This window comes from Setaria viridis, chromosome 1 (genome assembly GCF_005286985.2).
Source record: "Setaria viridis chromosome 1, Setaria_viridis_v4.0, whole genome shotgun sequence".
Classification (NCBI taxonomy): domain Eukaryota; kingdom Viridiplantae; phylum Streptophyta; class Magnoliopsida; order Poales; family Poaceae; genus Setaria; species Setaria viridis.
Genome location: NC_048263.2, coordinates 32,686,139 through 32,700,734, shown reverse-complemented (window position 1 = coordinate 32,700,734; position 14,596 = coordinate 32,686,139). Strand labels below are relative to the sequence as shown.

General features: G+C 43.9%; 3 protein-coding genes across 3 annotated transcripts; 2 read left to right on the top strand and 1 right to left on the bottom strand.

The window, feature by feature from the left end:
* Nucleotides 1-1,915: 1,915 nt before the first annotated feature.
* Nucleotides 1,916-4,958, bottom strand: LOC117833352 (putative glycerol-3-phosphate transporter 4). Its single transcript, XM_034712813.2, has 3 exons — nt 3,748-4,958; nt 2,624-3,172; nt 1,916-2,523 (listed from the first exon to the last, which is right to left on the bottom strand). Exons 1-3 carry the CDS (start codon nt 4,652-4,654, stop codon nt 2,486-2,488), a joined length of 1,494 nt encoding a protein of 497 aa, XP_034568704.1. The 5' UTR covers nt 4,655-4,958; the 3' UTR covers nt 1,916-2,485.
* Nucleotides 4,959-6,337: 1,379 nt separating this feature from the next.
* On the top strand, nt 6,338-8,868 carry LOC117865023 (large ribosomal subunit protein bL19cz). The gene is made up of 4 exons (XM_034749104.2): nt 6,338-6,775; nt 7,349-7,435; nt 7,515-7,645; nt 8,601-8,868. The coding sequence occupies exons 1-4, from the start codon at nt 6,434-6,436 to the stop codon at nt 8,707-8,709; spliced, it is 669 nt and encodes a 222-aa protein (XP_034604995.1). The 5' UTR covers nt 6,338-6,433; the 3' UTR covers nt 8,710-8,868.
* A 1,103-nt stretch (nt 8,869-9,971) lies between these two features.
* On the top strand, nt 9,972-13,341 carry LOC117865034 (vesicle-associated protein 2-1). Its single transcript, XM_034749114.2, has 9 exons — nt 9,972-10,137; nt 10,235-10,298; nt 10,377-10,447; nt 10,531-10,612; nt 10,720-10,835; nt 10,941-11,078; nt 11,188-11,214; nt 11,986-12,060; nt 12,822-13,341. Exons 2-9 carry the CDS (start codon nt 10,244-10,246, stop codon nt 12,957-12,959), a joined length of 702 nt encoding a protein of 233 aa, XP_034605005.1. The 5' UTR covers nt 9,972-10,137; nt 10,235-10,243; the 3' UTR covers nt 12,960-13,341.
* The last annotated feature ends 1,255 nt before the right edge of the window (nt 13,342-14,596 follow it).

The window sequence follows — 14,596 nt, the reverse complement described above, 5'->3', positions numbered from 1 at the left end:
AGAGCGCCGTGTGCGGTTTGTGATTTGCCCACCACATCGGTGTGAGGATCATGAAGGCCCGTGGCTGGAAAGTTCATACGCATGACTGCTGATGAGGTAGGTGGGATAAGCCAAATTGGCGTGAAGACAGAGGCTGGAGTGATCGTATAGTAGAACACCTCGGTCTCTACGGTGTTAATCTATCGGCTGGTCAAGCAGGTTGGCATGCTCCAACCACGCTGGTTATCGAGTCTTCTGGTGTGACCCGACCACAGGCAGCTCATCGAGCTAAACGCATTTCGCTTCTCATTTTTGTGCAACATGGTTCCGTGAGTAATGAAAAAAAGCTTAATTGTGACATGTATAGTGCCCACTGATAATCCATTTGCAGTGGTAAAGCACTAAAGCATAAATACTGTTCTCATGCATGCATTATAAATCAACTTCTCTATAGCTGCAAGCAACATCAGCACAATATTTGAAGTACATACATTTACTATGTAAAGCTGCCTGTTAGCTTTTTGAACAGCAAATAATGCCTAATATGGTTAGAAACAAATGTGTGAGCTAATGTTTATATCACTATGCGATTCTATTGTCAAAGCTACATTCACCATCAATCCGACAGGGTTTCTCATATCTAATAAAACCATACAACCAGCATAAATACATTTGGAATTGATGCTACACCGTAATTAAACGCTGACAATGCGCGGCACTTAAAAGATACCACTTTGTAACCCCATCCAGCAGACGGTGCTTCGATTGATGCTTGACATTTGCAATTCACCGACACCACACGCCACTTCGATTAATGCTTGACATTTGCAATTCACCCGTACCCTTAGCAGTTCCATCTAATATCTCATCAAACATCGGACCGACATAGATTCATTTCAATTGCTGAGTGAAACTTCGAACTATCTTTATCTTCCTCTGTGAACTGAGCACCAACATTTATATTCATATATATCCTTATAGTCTCCTTAACTGTCCAACGTTCAAATCGTATGCAGAGCAATCGACACGAGGGTCATACAGCTTGTGTGTATCGCAGCGCAATGGATCACGCTAAGTGTGATGCGGCTTGCGAGCACATTGATGTGATGTCGAGTCGAGGACAAAATTCCTCTTTACTTCTCATCAGTGGAAAAAATTTAGGGCATATCAGGAGCCAAATTTTCAGCAGCCCACGACACCTGAGCTAGCCAAATTGGAGGCTCCTATCTAGCTTCCTATAACCTCAAAATCTACTTGACCCATCTAGCACAACCATTAAAGCTCATCAATCTCGCATTTACAGATACTATTTAACATTTTTTACACTTGATTCAACAATCTATTTACTATATTTCAACATCTCAAATAAACTAAATCAACATTGCACGGAGATTATATATTATTTTTAACTTGCTCCCCCCACCTCACCTAGATTTTTCCAGTGTGATACATGCTTCAATATTTTTTTACCGCTGATTCAACGATCCGCGAACCTGATTTAACATTTCGAAGAGACTAATCCAACATTTCACTGGGAGCAGATATTATTTATAGTTGGCTCGAGGATGAGGTATCTATTTATGGTTCAAACAACGAACGGATGTCAGTTGTCACGTAACAAAAAAGAAAACCGTGGAAGTTGTATAGGCTTCCCGGATCAAATTAGCCTAAAGACGGGCCGAGCGGTAACACAGGCTGGCTCTATTTGGTCCTAGTACTACGGCCCACGGGCCAGCCTGGACACCTAGGCATATTCAACGGGGATATTCTTGCCAGTCAGCCACCGCCGCTGGGCTGGGCTGATGATGATGGATGGGTCAAAGATCTGGCTGCTAGGTTTATGGCTGCTAGTGGTTCAACAATCCGCTGCTAGTGTAGTGTACACGCTGGGCTATTGATGGGCCAAAAAAAGTATACATGTTTTTACCCCTTTTTTCGCGTAGGTATGCAGTCCAGAATCAACTTCTCAGTAGTTCTGCAAACAACAGCACAGAGCACAATATAAAGCAGCAGTACGTTGGCCGTTCAAACACACAAGACCTCGCACGAATAAAGTGATAACACAGATCGCTCGCCCGGGATTCAGGATCCCGTTCAGTTACCATCTACAATAAAAATTACAAACATCATCGACATACAGGGCGAACAGCCTTCATCTGTATTTCAGACTGTCAGTTCCCTGTTCTATCCCCCTATATATGTTCATCTAGAGTTCTAGACCCTGCCGAAGAGTGCATTTCCATAAGCGATGAGACAGGTATTCTTACAAGCTACAACAGATTGATGTATCCAAAAATTCTACTGCGGATGGAACATCATTTGACAGAAACCACAACAGATGCTATCCCAATCGCGTCTGTCTGCTCAGATCGTAAGCACCAGAGACAGAAATGGTTTTCCTATCTGGGGTATGATTTGTTTTTTCTCCAGAAACATCACAGTCTTCACCTACAACAACGCTACAAAACTCTCTCATACTAGAGCAGCACCAAAAGCAGCCTTGCCATCAGCTTTCCTCCACTAAAAGTGGCTGAACACCAGAATCTACGAGACACAGAAAGGAGAATATCAGCAAAAATAAATCAAGAAACTAAGAACTTGGGGTCTCTAAAATGGGGAGATACAATGCAACTAGTGCCTTTACCTGCGTTTCCATTCCGCATGGTAGTTGAGCGATTTCTCCACTTATGGATGATCTGAGGAATTTCTGTTCTCACATGACTCGACAACAGCGCAGCAGCAACAAATGCACAAAGTGCAAGCATTACGAACACCGAATCCCATCCCCTTCTTGAAATGAAGCCAGTAAGAAATGGACCTAACGCAGCACCAAGGGATCCTGTCCCATCTATAATTGCCGTTACCGTGGCCAGTGCACGAGAATCTCCTTTGAGAGACTTGTGAGTGCCGAGATCAGCAGAAACTGCAGTTGTTATCAGAGCATAGGGTCCATTAACAAACAGGCCACTGATCATCATCAAGCCAATGTTTGTCGCTTTTGAAATACTGCCATATGCATGAAAGAGGAAAAGAGATGGAATTGCCAGGTACATGAAGACTGCGGCAGTTGTGGCTCTAGCATTGAGCTGATCAGATATAAAGCCAGCAAGAATTCCACCAACAATTCCACCTACATCAAACAGAACTGATAGATATCCAGCAGATGCAGCTGACATGTGCTCGCCTCCAATAGCTGGAAAAATAAATTGACATAAGAAAGCAGCATTTTAAATTTAGAATTCACATAAGGATTATTCAAATCATGACAAGATGAAATAGCTAATAAAGTTCAGAAGTTGGGCATGGGATCAGTAACGCCGAGGAAACAAAATGACTAGAAGAAAGTCATCTAGAGACACTACTAGGCAGTAAGAATACAGTTGTATTTAACATCGGAAGAATAAGTTGTTATCACAATAAGATAGAAGAACAACAGGGTAAGGATAAACTGGTTAGCTAGCAGAACATATTGCTACCACATTTTGCTTTTTATGTGCTATCTCCTGCACGCTTGCTATACTGCTAAACGTAATACCACTGCCACAACATAATTCGATCAAAATCACTACAACATGCTACAGTACAATCTAAGGTCTCCACAACCGTAATTGATTACAAGAATCAACTTCATAAAAATAACATGTTACTCAAACCAAGTGCAGAGCAGGAAGTTAACGATTCACTCCAATCAAAAGTGATAATGTGTAACTCTGTGACCAATCTAATCAATTCAGACGAACTCATGGGAAAAAAAGTTATCGGGCTTACGAGTCTGGCTCAAGTAGAATGGGAGCCAGTACAGGAACGTGTATGCAACCAGCTTGGCGAAGAAGAGGCAGATTGCGAAGATGACCACGCCGGGAATGGCGAGGGCCTTCAAAATCCCCACGGCATCCCGCCTGTCCTTCCCAGCGCCACCAGCGGCGCTGCTGCTGCTGCTGTCCTCCCCATCTTTGCTCTCCTCACTAACCGGCTCGATCGGCGCCGGCCCAAAGCCAACGCACTGGGGGTAAGGCGCAAGGAAGAAAAACACAAGAACGCCACCGAGCGCAATGAGCCCACCCGGGACGACGAACGACCATCCCCACCCGTACCCGAGCATTGCGGCGGCGACGAGCGATCCGGTGATGTTCCCGACCGAGGTGTGCGCGTTCCATATCCCCATGATGAGGCCGCGCCTCCGGCCGCAGAACCAGTTGCCGACGATGGCGACGACGGAGGGCCATCCGGTGGACTGGAGCAGGCCGGCGATCACCTGGGCGACGACGTAGAACGCGAGCGAGTGGAGGCCGAGGAAGTACCCTGCGCCGAAGAGTGCGACGGCGGCGCCGCCGGCGGCCATGCCGAAGGCGAGGAAGCGGCGGAGGTCGAGGCGGTCGCCGAGGTGGCCCGCGACGAACATGCCGAGGGAGTAGGAGCTGAGGAAGGCGACGTCGGTGGCGCCGAGGAGCGCCGGGTCCGCGAAGGGCGGCCACGCCCGGGCGAGCTCGCGCTTGACGATGCTGGGCGGCTTGCGGGAGGCGTGATAGAGCGCGTAGGCGAGGAAGGTGAGCCCCAGGACGAGGGCGCGGTGCGTGTTGTATGAGAGGCCGGGAAGGGCGCGGAGGCCGAGAGGACCGTCGGAGAGGCGCGGCCGCTCCTGGGAATGCATCGCCGGCGCCGGTGGCTTCGTCATCGGCGGTGCGGTTGGAGGCCGCGACGCGAGGGCAGGGGAGGCCCGGAGGGGTGGTGGCCGGTGGGGCCGTGGCTGGCCCGTGGGGAAGGGCGGAACGGAGGGGAAGGAAGAGGAGGACGTGGCAGGGAGACGGGTCTAGGCGCTGGACACGCGCCCGAGTTGGTTATGGGCTTGACACGATCACACGACTGTCTGGTGCCTGCGAAACGAATTTTATGCCAGATTTTTCAGTGGATGTTTTGACCCGCATTCAAAATGCTCTTTGCCTCCTAGGAGTATTTTCTTTTCTTTTTTTCGCCCTCGTTCGTCCAGACAAATGATGGTGAGGTTGTATTACCACGCTGATAACATATTGGATTAAATTATTAATCCCTCTCGTGCCATCAAATAATCAACAATCAAATAATCACTGAATTCCTATAAGCCATCACCTATATCAATGATAGGCGCGTCAATTTTAATTATTCGATGGCCTCCATCATGTTTTAAATCAGAACTGGAATGTTGTCATGCTTTACATGCACGACGCACTCTTTCGACCGATGTATGATTGTGCCCGGTCAACCAATCACCGTCCTCGATTTTTCCTCCATGTACTGATGATGTACATCTAAGCGAACCGAAGGTTTTGTTAGTCACATTGGTGCCAAGCCGGCAATTTGTAATTTTCGAAATAACTTTTGTCGTTCTTTCGAAAATAAGGATTGTAGCGTTGTAATTTCTTGTGGCTTCCTCAAATCATTGAGTTTGATTTTTAATTTTTATCGTCACTTACTATTATCAAATATTTTATTTCAATGACAACAAACTACAACGTGATCGATAGAATGTTATATTTTACACTCAACGAGACACAATAATTTGTTCATTAAAAATAAGAGAGAATAAGATCATTTCCTCTCGGTTCTTCTTCATCTTCACCACCACTTTATTCATCTTCTTTGACCATGCTATGGATGAACCACCTACTCAAGCTCTCTGCATTTGCATGGTTGCAATGGTAGCAGAGGTGGATATATGTCGCTGTGGTTTTCAAATTTGTGCCTTATCAGATCGCCTTATCATGTAACGGTGTTGACATATGATGGTGACTAGCTGAAGTATTAAGAACCATAAAAGCTACGTTGGGATTAATTGAACTAAAATTAGTCGATGACGAGTGGCGACTTTTAGGAGCATAAATTCGCACCCCTAAAGCTACGAAAGGAGGCAATTGGTATAGGGGCAGTGTTAAGGCTGCCATGATGCACTTGAGCTTGAAGAGAGCACAATGGCACTACGAAGAAGAAAGAGAGAAATAAGGATAATACATGAAAAATACTCTTTCCTTAAGTAATGATGGAAGTGGTAAAATCGTCAGGATATTACAGTGAAGTAGGTAGTATTCATTATACTCCGATTCTTTCTTGTAGATAGAGTTACCGGGCCTGTTCGCTTCAGCTTATAAGCCGGCTGAAAAGCTGAAACGGCTGATTTGTTATGAGAGAAAAACACTATTTGGTGGCTGATAAGCCGGCTGAATTAACTGAGGCGAACAGGCCCACCAACATTTCGTAAGGACACATTGTCAGTCTTTACTCACTAACCTGGACCAACGGCTCAGATCGCTCGGACTCCTGGATAGAGGTTGGGGCCCGCGTGCAGCGTCGCAGCCCCTCCCACAAAGAGATAGGCGGATAGCGTTTCTACCCCAATCCTCCCGCCGCGGCGACGCCTTGTCTCCCCCCTTCCTCCGTCCCATGCTCCGCCGCTGACACGTTGCCCCATCTCAACCTTCCAATGGCAGCCGCCTCCGCCTCCGCCACCGCCGCCGTCTCCGGCGTCGTGCTTCCCCACGCCTTCCTCTCCCACCGCTCGCCGCCGCCGCAGGTCGTCGCCGTGGCCTCCTCGTTCCGCCGGCTCTCCCTGTGCGCCTCCCCTCGCCGGGCCGCCCACCTAGTCGCCCGCGCCGACGCCAGCGCCGAAGCCGGGGAACCGGAGCCTGAGGCTGAGGCCGAGCCTGTCACTGCCTCAGCTGACGCCGAGGAGGGGGAGGCCGAGGGGGCTGTCGCAGTGGCGGAGGCCGAGGAACCGCCGCCGCCGCCGAGCAAGCCGAAGGTTAAGTTCGGCGAAATCATCGGGGTGAGCACTCCTTGAGCGGACTTTCCTAAAGTCGTGTAGCATCCGGGATTGGAATTGGAGCATTTATAATGTGAAAATGAAGGCTGCAAATTACTGTACAAAGAGTACCTTGGGAGTCATCAGGTCATCGAGGAGTAACATCTACTGTATTTGCTTAGTGTTCAGAATTCTATTTCTTTATGGATGGTTAGGACTTATTTGATTAGTTCTTGGCTGCATTCTAGCATAGTCTCTAAAGTGGGCTAGTGGCCATGGCCGCATTGGAATTAGTAATGGGCGAGGTGGAGAACTGGTTTTCTCACTGTTTATGCAAACTCTCAACACATGTTGTCCTGTTAAGGGCTTAGAAATGCAGATAAGTCACCACCAAGTCTACTATCTTTTATGACCTTTAATTCTTTGTTGTTCTTGCATGGTTTCATTAACACAGGCACATGGCGGGACAGAAATTTGGTGCTTTGACTTTTGTGCAAAATCCCTGGCTATTCATTCATTTGTGTTTGTACAATCCATTATGATCTCGTGAAGCTTGACTTGTTATGTACTATTTCCTTGAATTATTTGGTGTTGTAGATTCTGAACAAGCAGTTCATTGAGGAGGCTGAGAAGGTGAAGACTGTACCGGATCTGAGGCCTGGCGACATCATTGAGCTTAGAATGGTAAAAATTTCCACTGTCTTGGATGTGTTGCGCGGGCTGTTCCTCATTGGATGGATGATAATATCTGGAAAATTTGCAGCAACGGCCCAACAAGAGGAGATTATCACTCTTTAAGGGCATAATCATCGCAAAGCACAAAGCTGGTGTTCACACCACAATCCGTGTCAGGAGGATCATTGCTGGTGTAGGAGTTGAGATTACCTTCCCAGTGTAAGTTGTTTCATGTTCTTTTTCTGCACTGTGCAGATAATTTGCTTAATGTTGCACGGTGATGATATTGCTAAATGTCAGCATTCAAAAGTTTCTATGTAGGCAGTTCTTTTCTACTACAGAAAAAAAATCATATATCTATGTCATTCTGTATGTTAAAATAGCTACGAGACAACTGGACTACTGATACATTGAAATTTGGGATGCTTTGTATACTTTTGTATAAGCTGGCTATATAATCAGTTTAGTTCGCAATACCTACAAGTTCATAGTGGGGCTTGAAATTTTTCTTTCGAACATTTATACATTGTTATGCATTCTAGCTCAATATACATTATCACTCATTTTTGCACCACAAGATTTACAAAACCAGCTAAATGCCGTAACTTGAATATTTTTTAATCCTCTTGCTTTCCCATTCTTTGTAAGTTCATTAGATGCATTCGGATTCTCCTAGAATTATAATCTTCTCAGCAAAATTGGGGAGGATCTGAAGCATTCAAATTCACAGTGACCTCTTGTGTCTTGTCATACCCAAAAACTATCCCGTACTCCCGTTTTACACTGACACTTCCGTTTTGTTACACCTATGTAAACTTGAGATTAAGCACTATAACTTAATATTTATTATTCCCTGAATTTTTATCAACTTAGCCACCTGTCACCTACTCCCCCTTTGTGTGTGTAAATGGACTTAGTCATCTTTCATGTGCTATTTTGCCAATGCTCTCAGCAAATGTAGTAGAAGACTTTATTGTGATAAATCTCACTTCGTGTAGGGCTGCTCCTAGTGACGTGGTTACCTAGTACCTACAATTCTATTTTTCAGTAATTATTAATAATTCAATTGGATAAGTTTTGGTAACCACATGCTAAATGCTTGAAACATTTAAACTGCTACCGTTCAGAATTCTTGCAACAATTTTTTTAACTTCACCTACATATTTCGAGGCAGGTATTCACCCAGGATTAAGGAGATCACAGTAATCAGGCACAAGAAAGTGAGGCGAGCAAAGTTGTACTACCTGAAACACAAGCTTCCCCGCTTTTCAACTTTCAAGTAAAATCAGATATGATGACAGAACAGCCTCTCCCTCCATTTTGATTTCTCTTAGCAAACATTTTTTCGCTTCACTGCCCAATCAGTGCATTTCACTGTAATCCACTGGATATCAAATGTGTAATATATACAGCTTTATAGTGTATTTTGGCTTGCAGTGCAATGATTCTTTTGTTCTGGGTATACAAGATTCATACTTTCTTATTATGAATTTAATATCACCCTTTTAAGACTTATGAGGGTCCCGGGTTCTCAAGTACATGTATACTCCTAACTGATAGTAGTTAATAACTTGATATGTACGTATGTTGCTATCCAAGAAAAGAAAACCTGTTATGAGAAATAGGTCTGCATTTTTATGGATTAAATTGGGAATTGAGTTCTTTGTTGGACAGGACTGGTTTGTCGAACCTTCAATCAGTCATTACCCCACCAGTTTATTTTATGCCTTTATTATGGAAGACTTCTGCCCATATCAAATAACACCGGTTTTTCTTTGCTCGTGGCATGGATGCTGTGGAAATTGCATGCCGTGTTTGCGTACAGAAAGATCAATCATTTTCTCCAATCTATCTTGAATTCTAGTTTACTACTACTTGAAAGCACCAAAATTTCAGTTTAAGTTTAACTCAATTTTCTTCAAAGCAGCAATTGGGACGCACACGTCATAATATTCTTCGTGAGTAGATTGTTCGTGTTCCCTGTCTGATAATGGCGAAAATGATTGAGAAGCTCATCTGGTATCCATTAAAAATTGTATGAGTTCCTAGCACAAGTAGAGTACAGGTCACGTATGCCCCAACGGTTTGCCGAGGAGAATACAGAGCAAAACTGCTAATGTTTGTTTAATACTTCAATCAGACAAGAATATTCTTCAGATCTTTTTTTTTCTACTTCCGGTTTTGTACTGTATGGGGATTTATGAGAATAAATGCAAATATTTGTGGCAGTGCAAGTACCACGACTACAGCACGATCTTACTATTTTCTTAGAACTTACGAGTTCTAGTGATGATTTATTAATTGCACTAAATAGTCCACAAATATACTTATTCATAGATTATCTTCATCAGAGTATTGCAAATGTAATTAATAAGAACTGCCAAAAGCCATGGCTTTCCGGTCCAGGAAACAGCACTCTGAATAAAGTAATGTAAATCACCAACCACCCATAAAAGAAGGAAAAAGAACGATGCTGTTCACTAAAAAATTAAAAAAAGAAAAAAACCCTGAAAGTAGAACTGCCACAGTGCCACGGGCCCCCAAGAAGTGAGTGCTGCCCCGTCAATGTCGCCGGGGAGCCAAGAAAAGCAAAGCAAACCCATTGGCTTCTCTCTTCCCTCCGCCCCTGGCTTCCTCCCCTCCCCATTTCTCCTCCGAATCGCTGCCTTTTTTTAGTTTATTTTGCTTGCACTCAGTTCTTGGAGAGAGAGGTTGGGTTTCCGCTCCAAACAATCAGAAAGTAATTTGTTCCCATTTTAATGCGGCATTTTTTTTCATCCTGTGGCTTCTTTCTGTGTGTTCGATCAGGTGGTTGCAATGGGTGGCGGCGGAACGCTGGTCTCGGTTTACCCCGAGGAGCTCACCTTCTTGTGTAAGTTCTGCGGAGTTCTCGGTATTTTTTTTATTCACATTGCGATCGGTTAAACTTCTGCGGTTTTCTTGCCCGCAGTTGAGCTGGAAAAGGCGTGCTATTGCAATCTCAAGGTGGTGAACAACAGCGAGCACCATGTCGCATTCAAGGTCCATGACTTTCCTATTTCGCCTCAGAATTTCCGCGTTTTATCTGGTGAAAATTGAACCAGGTTTGTCCGATTTTTCTTCAGGTCAAGACGACATCGCCGAGGAAGTATTTCGTCCGGCCAAACGCGAGCATCGTCCAGCCATGGGATTCTTGCACAATAACGAGTAAACACTTGTTTCTCCTGTTCTCCATGGTTCTGTTTAGGATTCCCTGTTTGGTTTTTGATGAGTAATTGTTGTTTCTGTTCCTGCCTCCCAATTTGGGCGTATAGTTACGCTCCAGGCACAGAAAGAGTACCCACCAGATATGCAATGCAAGGATAAGTTCTTGATTCAGAGCACGAAGGTGGCTGCCAGTACCGACATGGATGAGATACCCCCTGATACGGTGAGAAGAAATTGCAAAATGTCTAATTTGGAAGGTTTAGCATTACATTATCACTACAGCGAAATGATATTCATAGCCATATGCCATCTTGTTGTATGCGTGCAGTTCAACAAGGAAGCTGAAAAGGTAATCGAGGAAATGAAGCTTAAGGTTGTTTACACATTACCTAGTGGAGGCTCAGACGACTCTAGTGTTTCATCTTTAGGAAGCAGGAGCTTCAAAGGAGCGTCTGATGATCTGATGGTAAGATTATGGCAGTTCTGTAGTAATATGCATGATATTGATTATTCACTTATAAGCATTCAGTAAAAAACTCTTACTGTGGAGCACATGTTTACACCGTACATTTCAGATGCTGAAGAACGCAAGCTTAGAAGAGGTAATGCACTTTATCCCAAAGATACTTCTCATTCTTTCTTTGAAACTTCACCGAAAATACATGTTTGTTAAGATTTTCCTCTGATAAATTCAGAGAAGGGATGGTTCTGCCAACTTAAATATGGCATGCTTGAATCCTTTAATCATGACTCCATAACATTGTTTATCACAGGAACTGTATGTTTCTTTACACATTAACTGTGAAGTTAGAGAATTTCTAGATACTCTACAGACACACTACGCAGATTTCTTTTTGCCTTAACATGTGAAATGCGTGTCATTCTGCGCAGCCATATTGGGTAATGCCTTACTAGCACTGATTATATGAAAGAATGGCAAGTTCGAGAATTAGGAAGACGTTGAAGCAACATGATTTGACAGTTGAAAGATCACAAAGTTGATCATGGGGAAAGGTACCTAACTACCTATAAATCTATAATTGAGTGTTCATAATTGAGGGAGGGACGGATGCCCAGAAGCCCGTGGACATGTTGCTTTAGCCACACTTGTTAAAGCGCTTGTTAACTATGAATGGGACCAGAATTTAGATCATTTTTTCTTACTATTGCCCATTTCGACCAGAGTAGCACTTTTTAACCTGTTCGACACATTCCAAGTTCCAACTGGAAAATAAATAAAATCTTGGATCATACAAAGTGAGTGCTTCATTAATATTCTAACCATAACATGAATCATGTACTTTATGAATGGCAAATCATCCTTTTGGGCACCTATGTCATCGTTTCTTGTTTGCTCCTTTTATCTTATTCAGATCCAGACAATTCAGCGCCTGAAGGATGAACGAGATAACATGCTTCAGCAAAATCAGCAAATGCAACGTGAATTGGTACTGTTTATCAAACTTCTTAAGCTTCATTGTGTTCCCAGATTTTACTTGATCATATTTTGCATTTGGACTTTATCCCTTCTTTCTTTTTTTGGGATCAATTTGAACTTTGGCTGTTGCATTAATGAAAACTTCGATATAAAGCAAAATAGTCTGCTGTGTTGAAGGAGGCCTGTTCTCTGAGCAAAATGCAATATAACTGGTTAGTCTTTATGGTGGTTGACATATTTTGGATTCACAAATACAAAATACAGAACACTTATATTTCTGTATTCCGATGTAGTTTGAAGATAAATTTTTTTCTCCAAATGCAAAGTCTACTAATTTATGCTCAAACATACCGGAAAAGGAGGGAAAATAAAAGATGGGCTGGAATTTGAACAAAAAATGAATCCAAGTCACTGATGACATAAGTTTGGATCTTGGTGTAAATTAAGCTGCTGATGGATTCTAGGAATTGCTTAAGTTTTTTTTCCCTATTTTTATGCTCATTTAACAACAAATAACCTGAAAGGAGCCAGAATGAGGTGCCATCTGGCAAGCACATAAGATTTGTTCCCACATTTTCATTACTTTTCACTTCAAAATGATGAACCTTTTGTGGATATAGCTAACGAAAATCAAAGTGGTTACCCTAAAGGGTTCATTGCTTACATGCATTTCTTGAATATAGAGTATCCAACAATTATGGTGCAACATAAGCTTTGTTGCTTTGTTATTTTTATTTTTTTTAACTTAGCAGAACAACAATGTTGTTTCAGGATGTGCTCCGGAGGCGTCGGAGCCGCAAAGGCGACACGGGTTTCTCCTTGACGTTTGCTGCATTCGCTGGCCTAATAGGTGTTCTGGTCGGACTCCTGATGAGCCTCATCTTCTCGTCCCCACCGGCCACTGCTTGAGATGCAGAGGTTGCAACCTAGAGAATCAATGTTCAGATCCACGTCACGATGAACTCTAGAAAAGAGATCCATCTTTCTATTTTAGTCTCTATTGCTATTCTTTACTTCTTTGCGCCGTAGTTTTTATGTGAAACGATAACGGGTTGCAGTGTTTCCACCCGTGCTTGCTTCATCTTCCATTTGTATTTGCCCCTCCTTTTCTAATTCTTTCTGTATTTAGTTTGATATATATGTATCTACATATATCAGGACAGAAGATGTATGCATTCACCGGTTGGAAATGTATAGAGGAACTCATCGTAGGAGTATCAAGAAAGAATATTGATGCCCACAGTGTTGTATTGTACTCCCTCTGATCGTGAATATATGACTTTTAGGACAACCAGTTTAGTTTAATTTTGAATTAATTAGTTTGTTAAGATGGAGGTAGTAGTATGTCACAATTTCTGACCTGGTCAAGAGATTGGGTGGATAGTTGATCTGAAAGAGGATTGATTGTAAAATTTGATGAAGTCCAAGCTCCTCATTTATTGATCTGAAAGGGAATAGGCTATCGTCATATCTTTACAATACGAATCCTGGTCAGGAATCCTGGTCGGGAAAGTTGTAGGCTCCTCGACCATCTTCCCGAACTCGCCTGAGGCTTCAAGGCCTGTCCCTTCGCCCCGCAAGCGCCGAGGTCGCCAGCTCGCCGCCTCCTCCCCAGTTGCAGTATGAGCGGTGTGGCCTCTGCTCTTCACCTGCATCGCCACCCGCGGCTTCTTCCTCCACTTGCCGCTCCGCCCTCCGGCTTTCCGCCACGCCTCTCGCCCAGCTGGTGTCGTCCTGCTGAGTACGCTGGACGGCTGGAGGCGCGAGCCGCGTGGCACCGCCGGAATTCGTCGACGCCGGCGAGGTCAACGGCATCTTCCGCGAGCCACTTCCCAAGGCGATGCTCCCGGCCCATCCGCTGCCGCTCGAGCCTCGAGGTGTGGCCCATCCGCTGCAGGAGACGAGCGCAGCTGCGCACGGGCACCGAGCCCGGGTTCCATACTTCCATGGGGGCTCGAGCTCGACGAGGTGCTTCGTGCTTGAGCAATAGCCGAGTGCAGCGCTATGGCGATGAAGAGAGAGCAAGGTGCAGAGGTGGCTGCCGCCGCTCATCACCTGCCACAGCTTATGCAAGCTAAGGTGCCCTATAGGTGTTCGATGAAATGCTCAATGGATCTTGCAGCAACATGCTCACAGCTGTGCCTGTGGCGTAGAAAGCAACATAAAAGTTCCACAAGTTACAGACTATGGCACTGTTTATTGTGATGGTAAGTACAAAAATATTATCTGTGGATTTGGAAGTATTCTGAAGTAACTTGGAATATGTAAAAAAAATGAGTTTTTTACAATGATATTTCCTACAGTATATATGATACATAAATATATTATGGTTTCACACAACTGGATTTTCCACATAGCATAGGTTTCAGTTATATTAGTTCCAGCTTGTCATTTTTAGTATTTCTCTCAAATCAACTGTAAACACCTCATGCTTAAAGTTGTTTTTATCCTAAACAAACATATTTCTTCATCCATTGAAGATAGGTTTGCTGAAATTATTTGCAACTCACTTTTACTGTATATCCATTTTTACTAGCTATTTACTT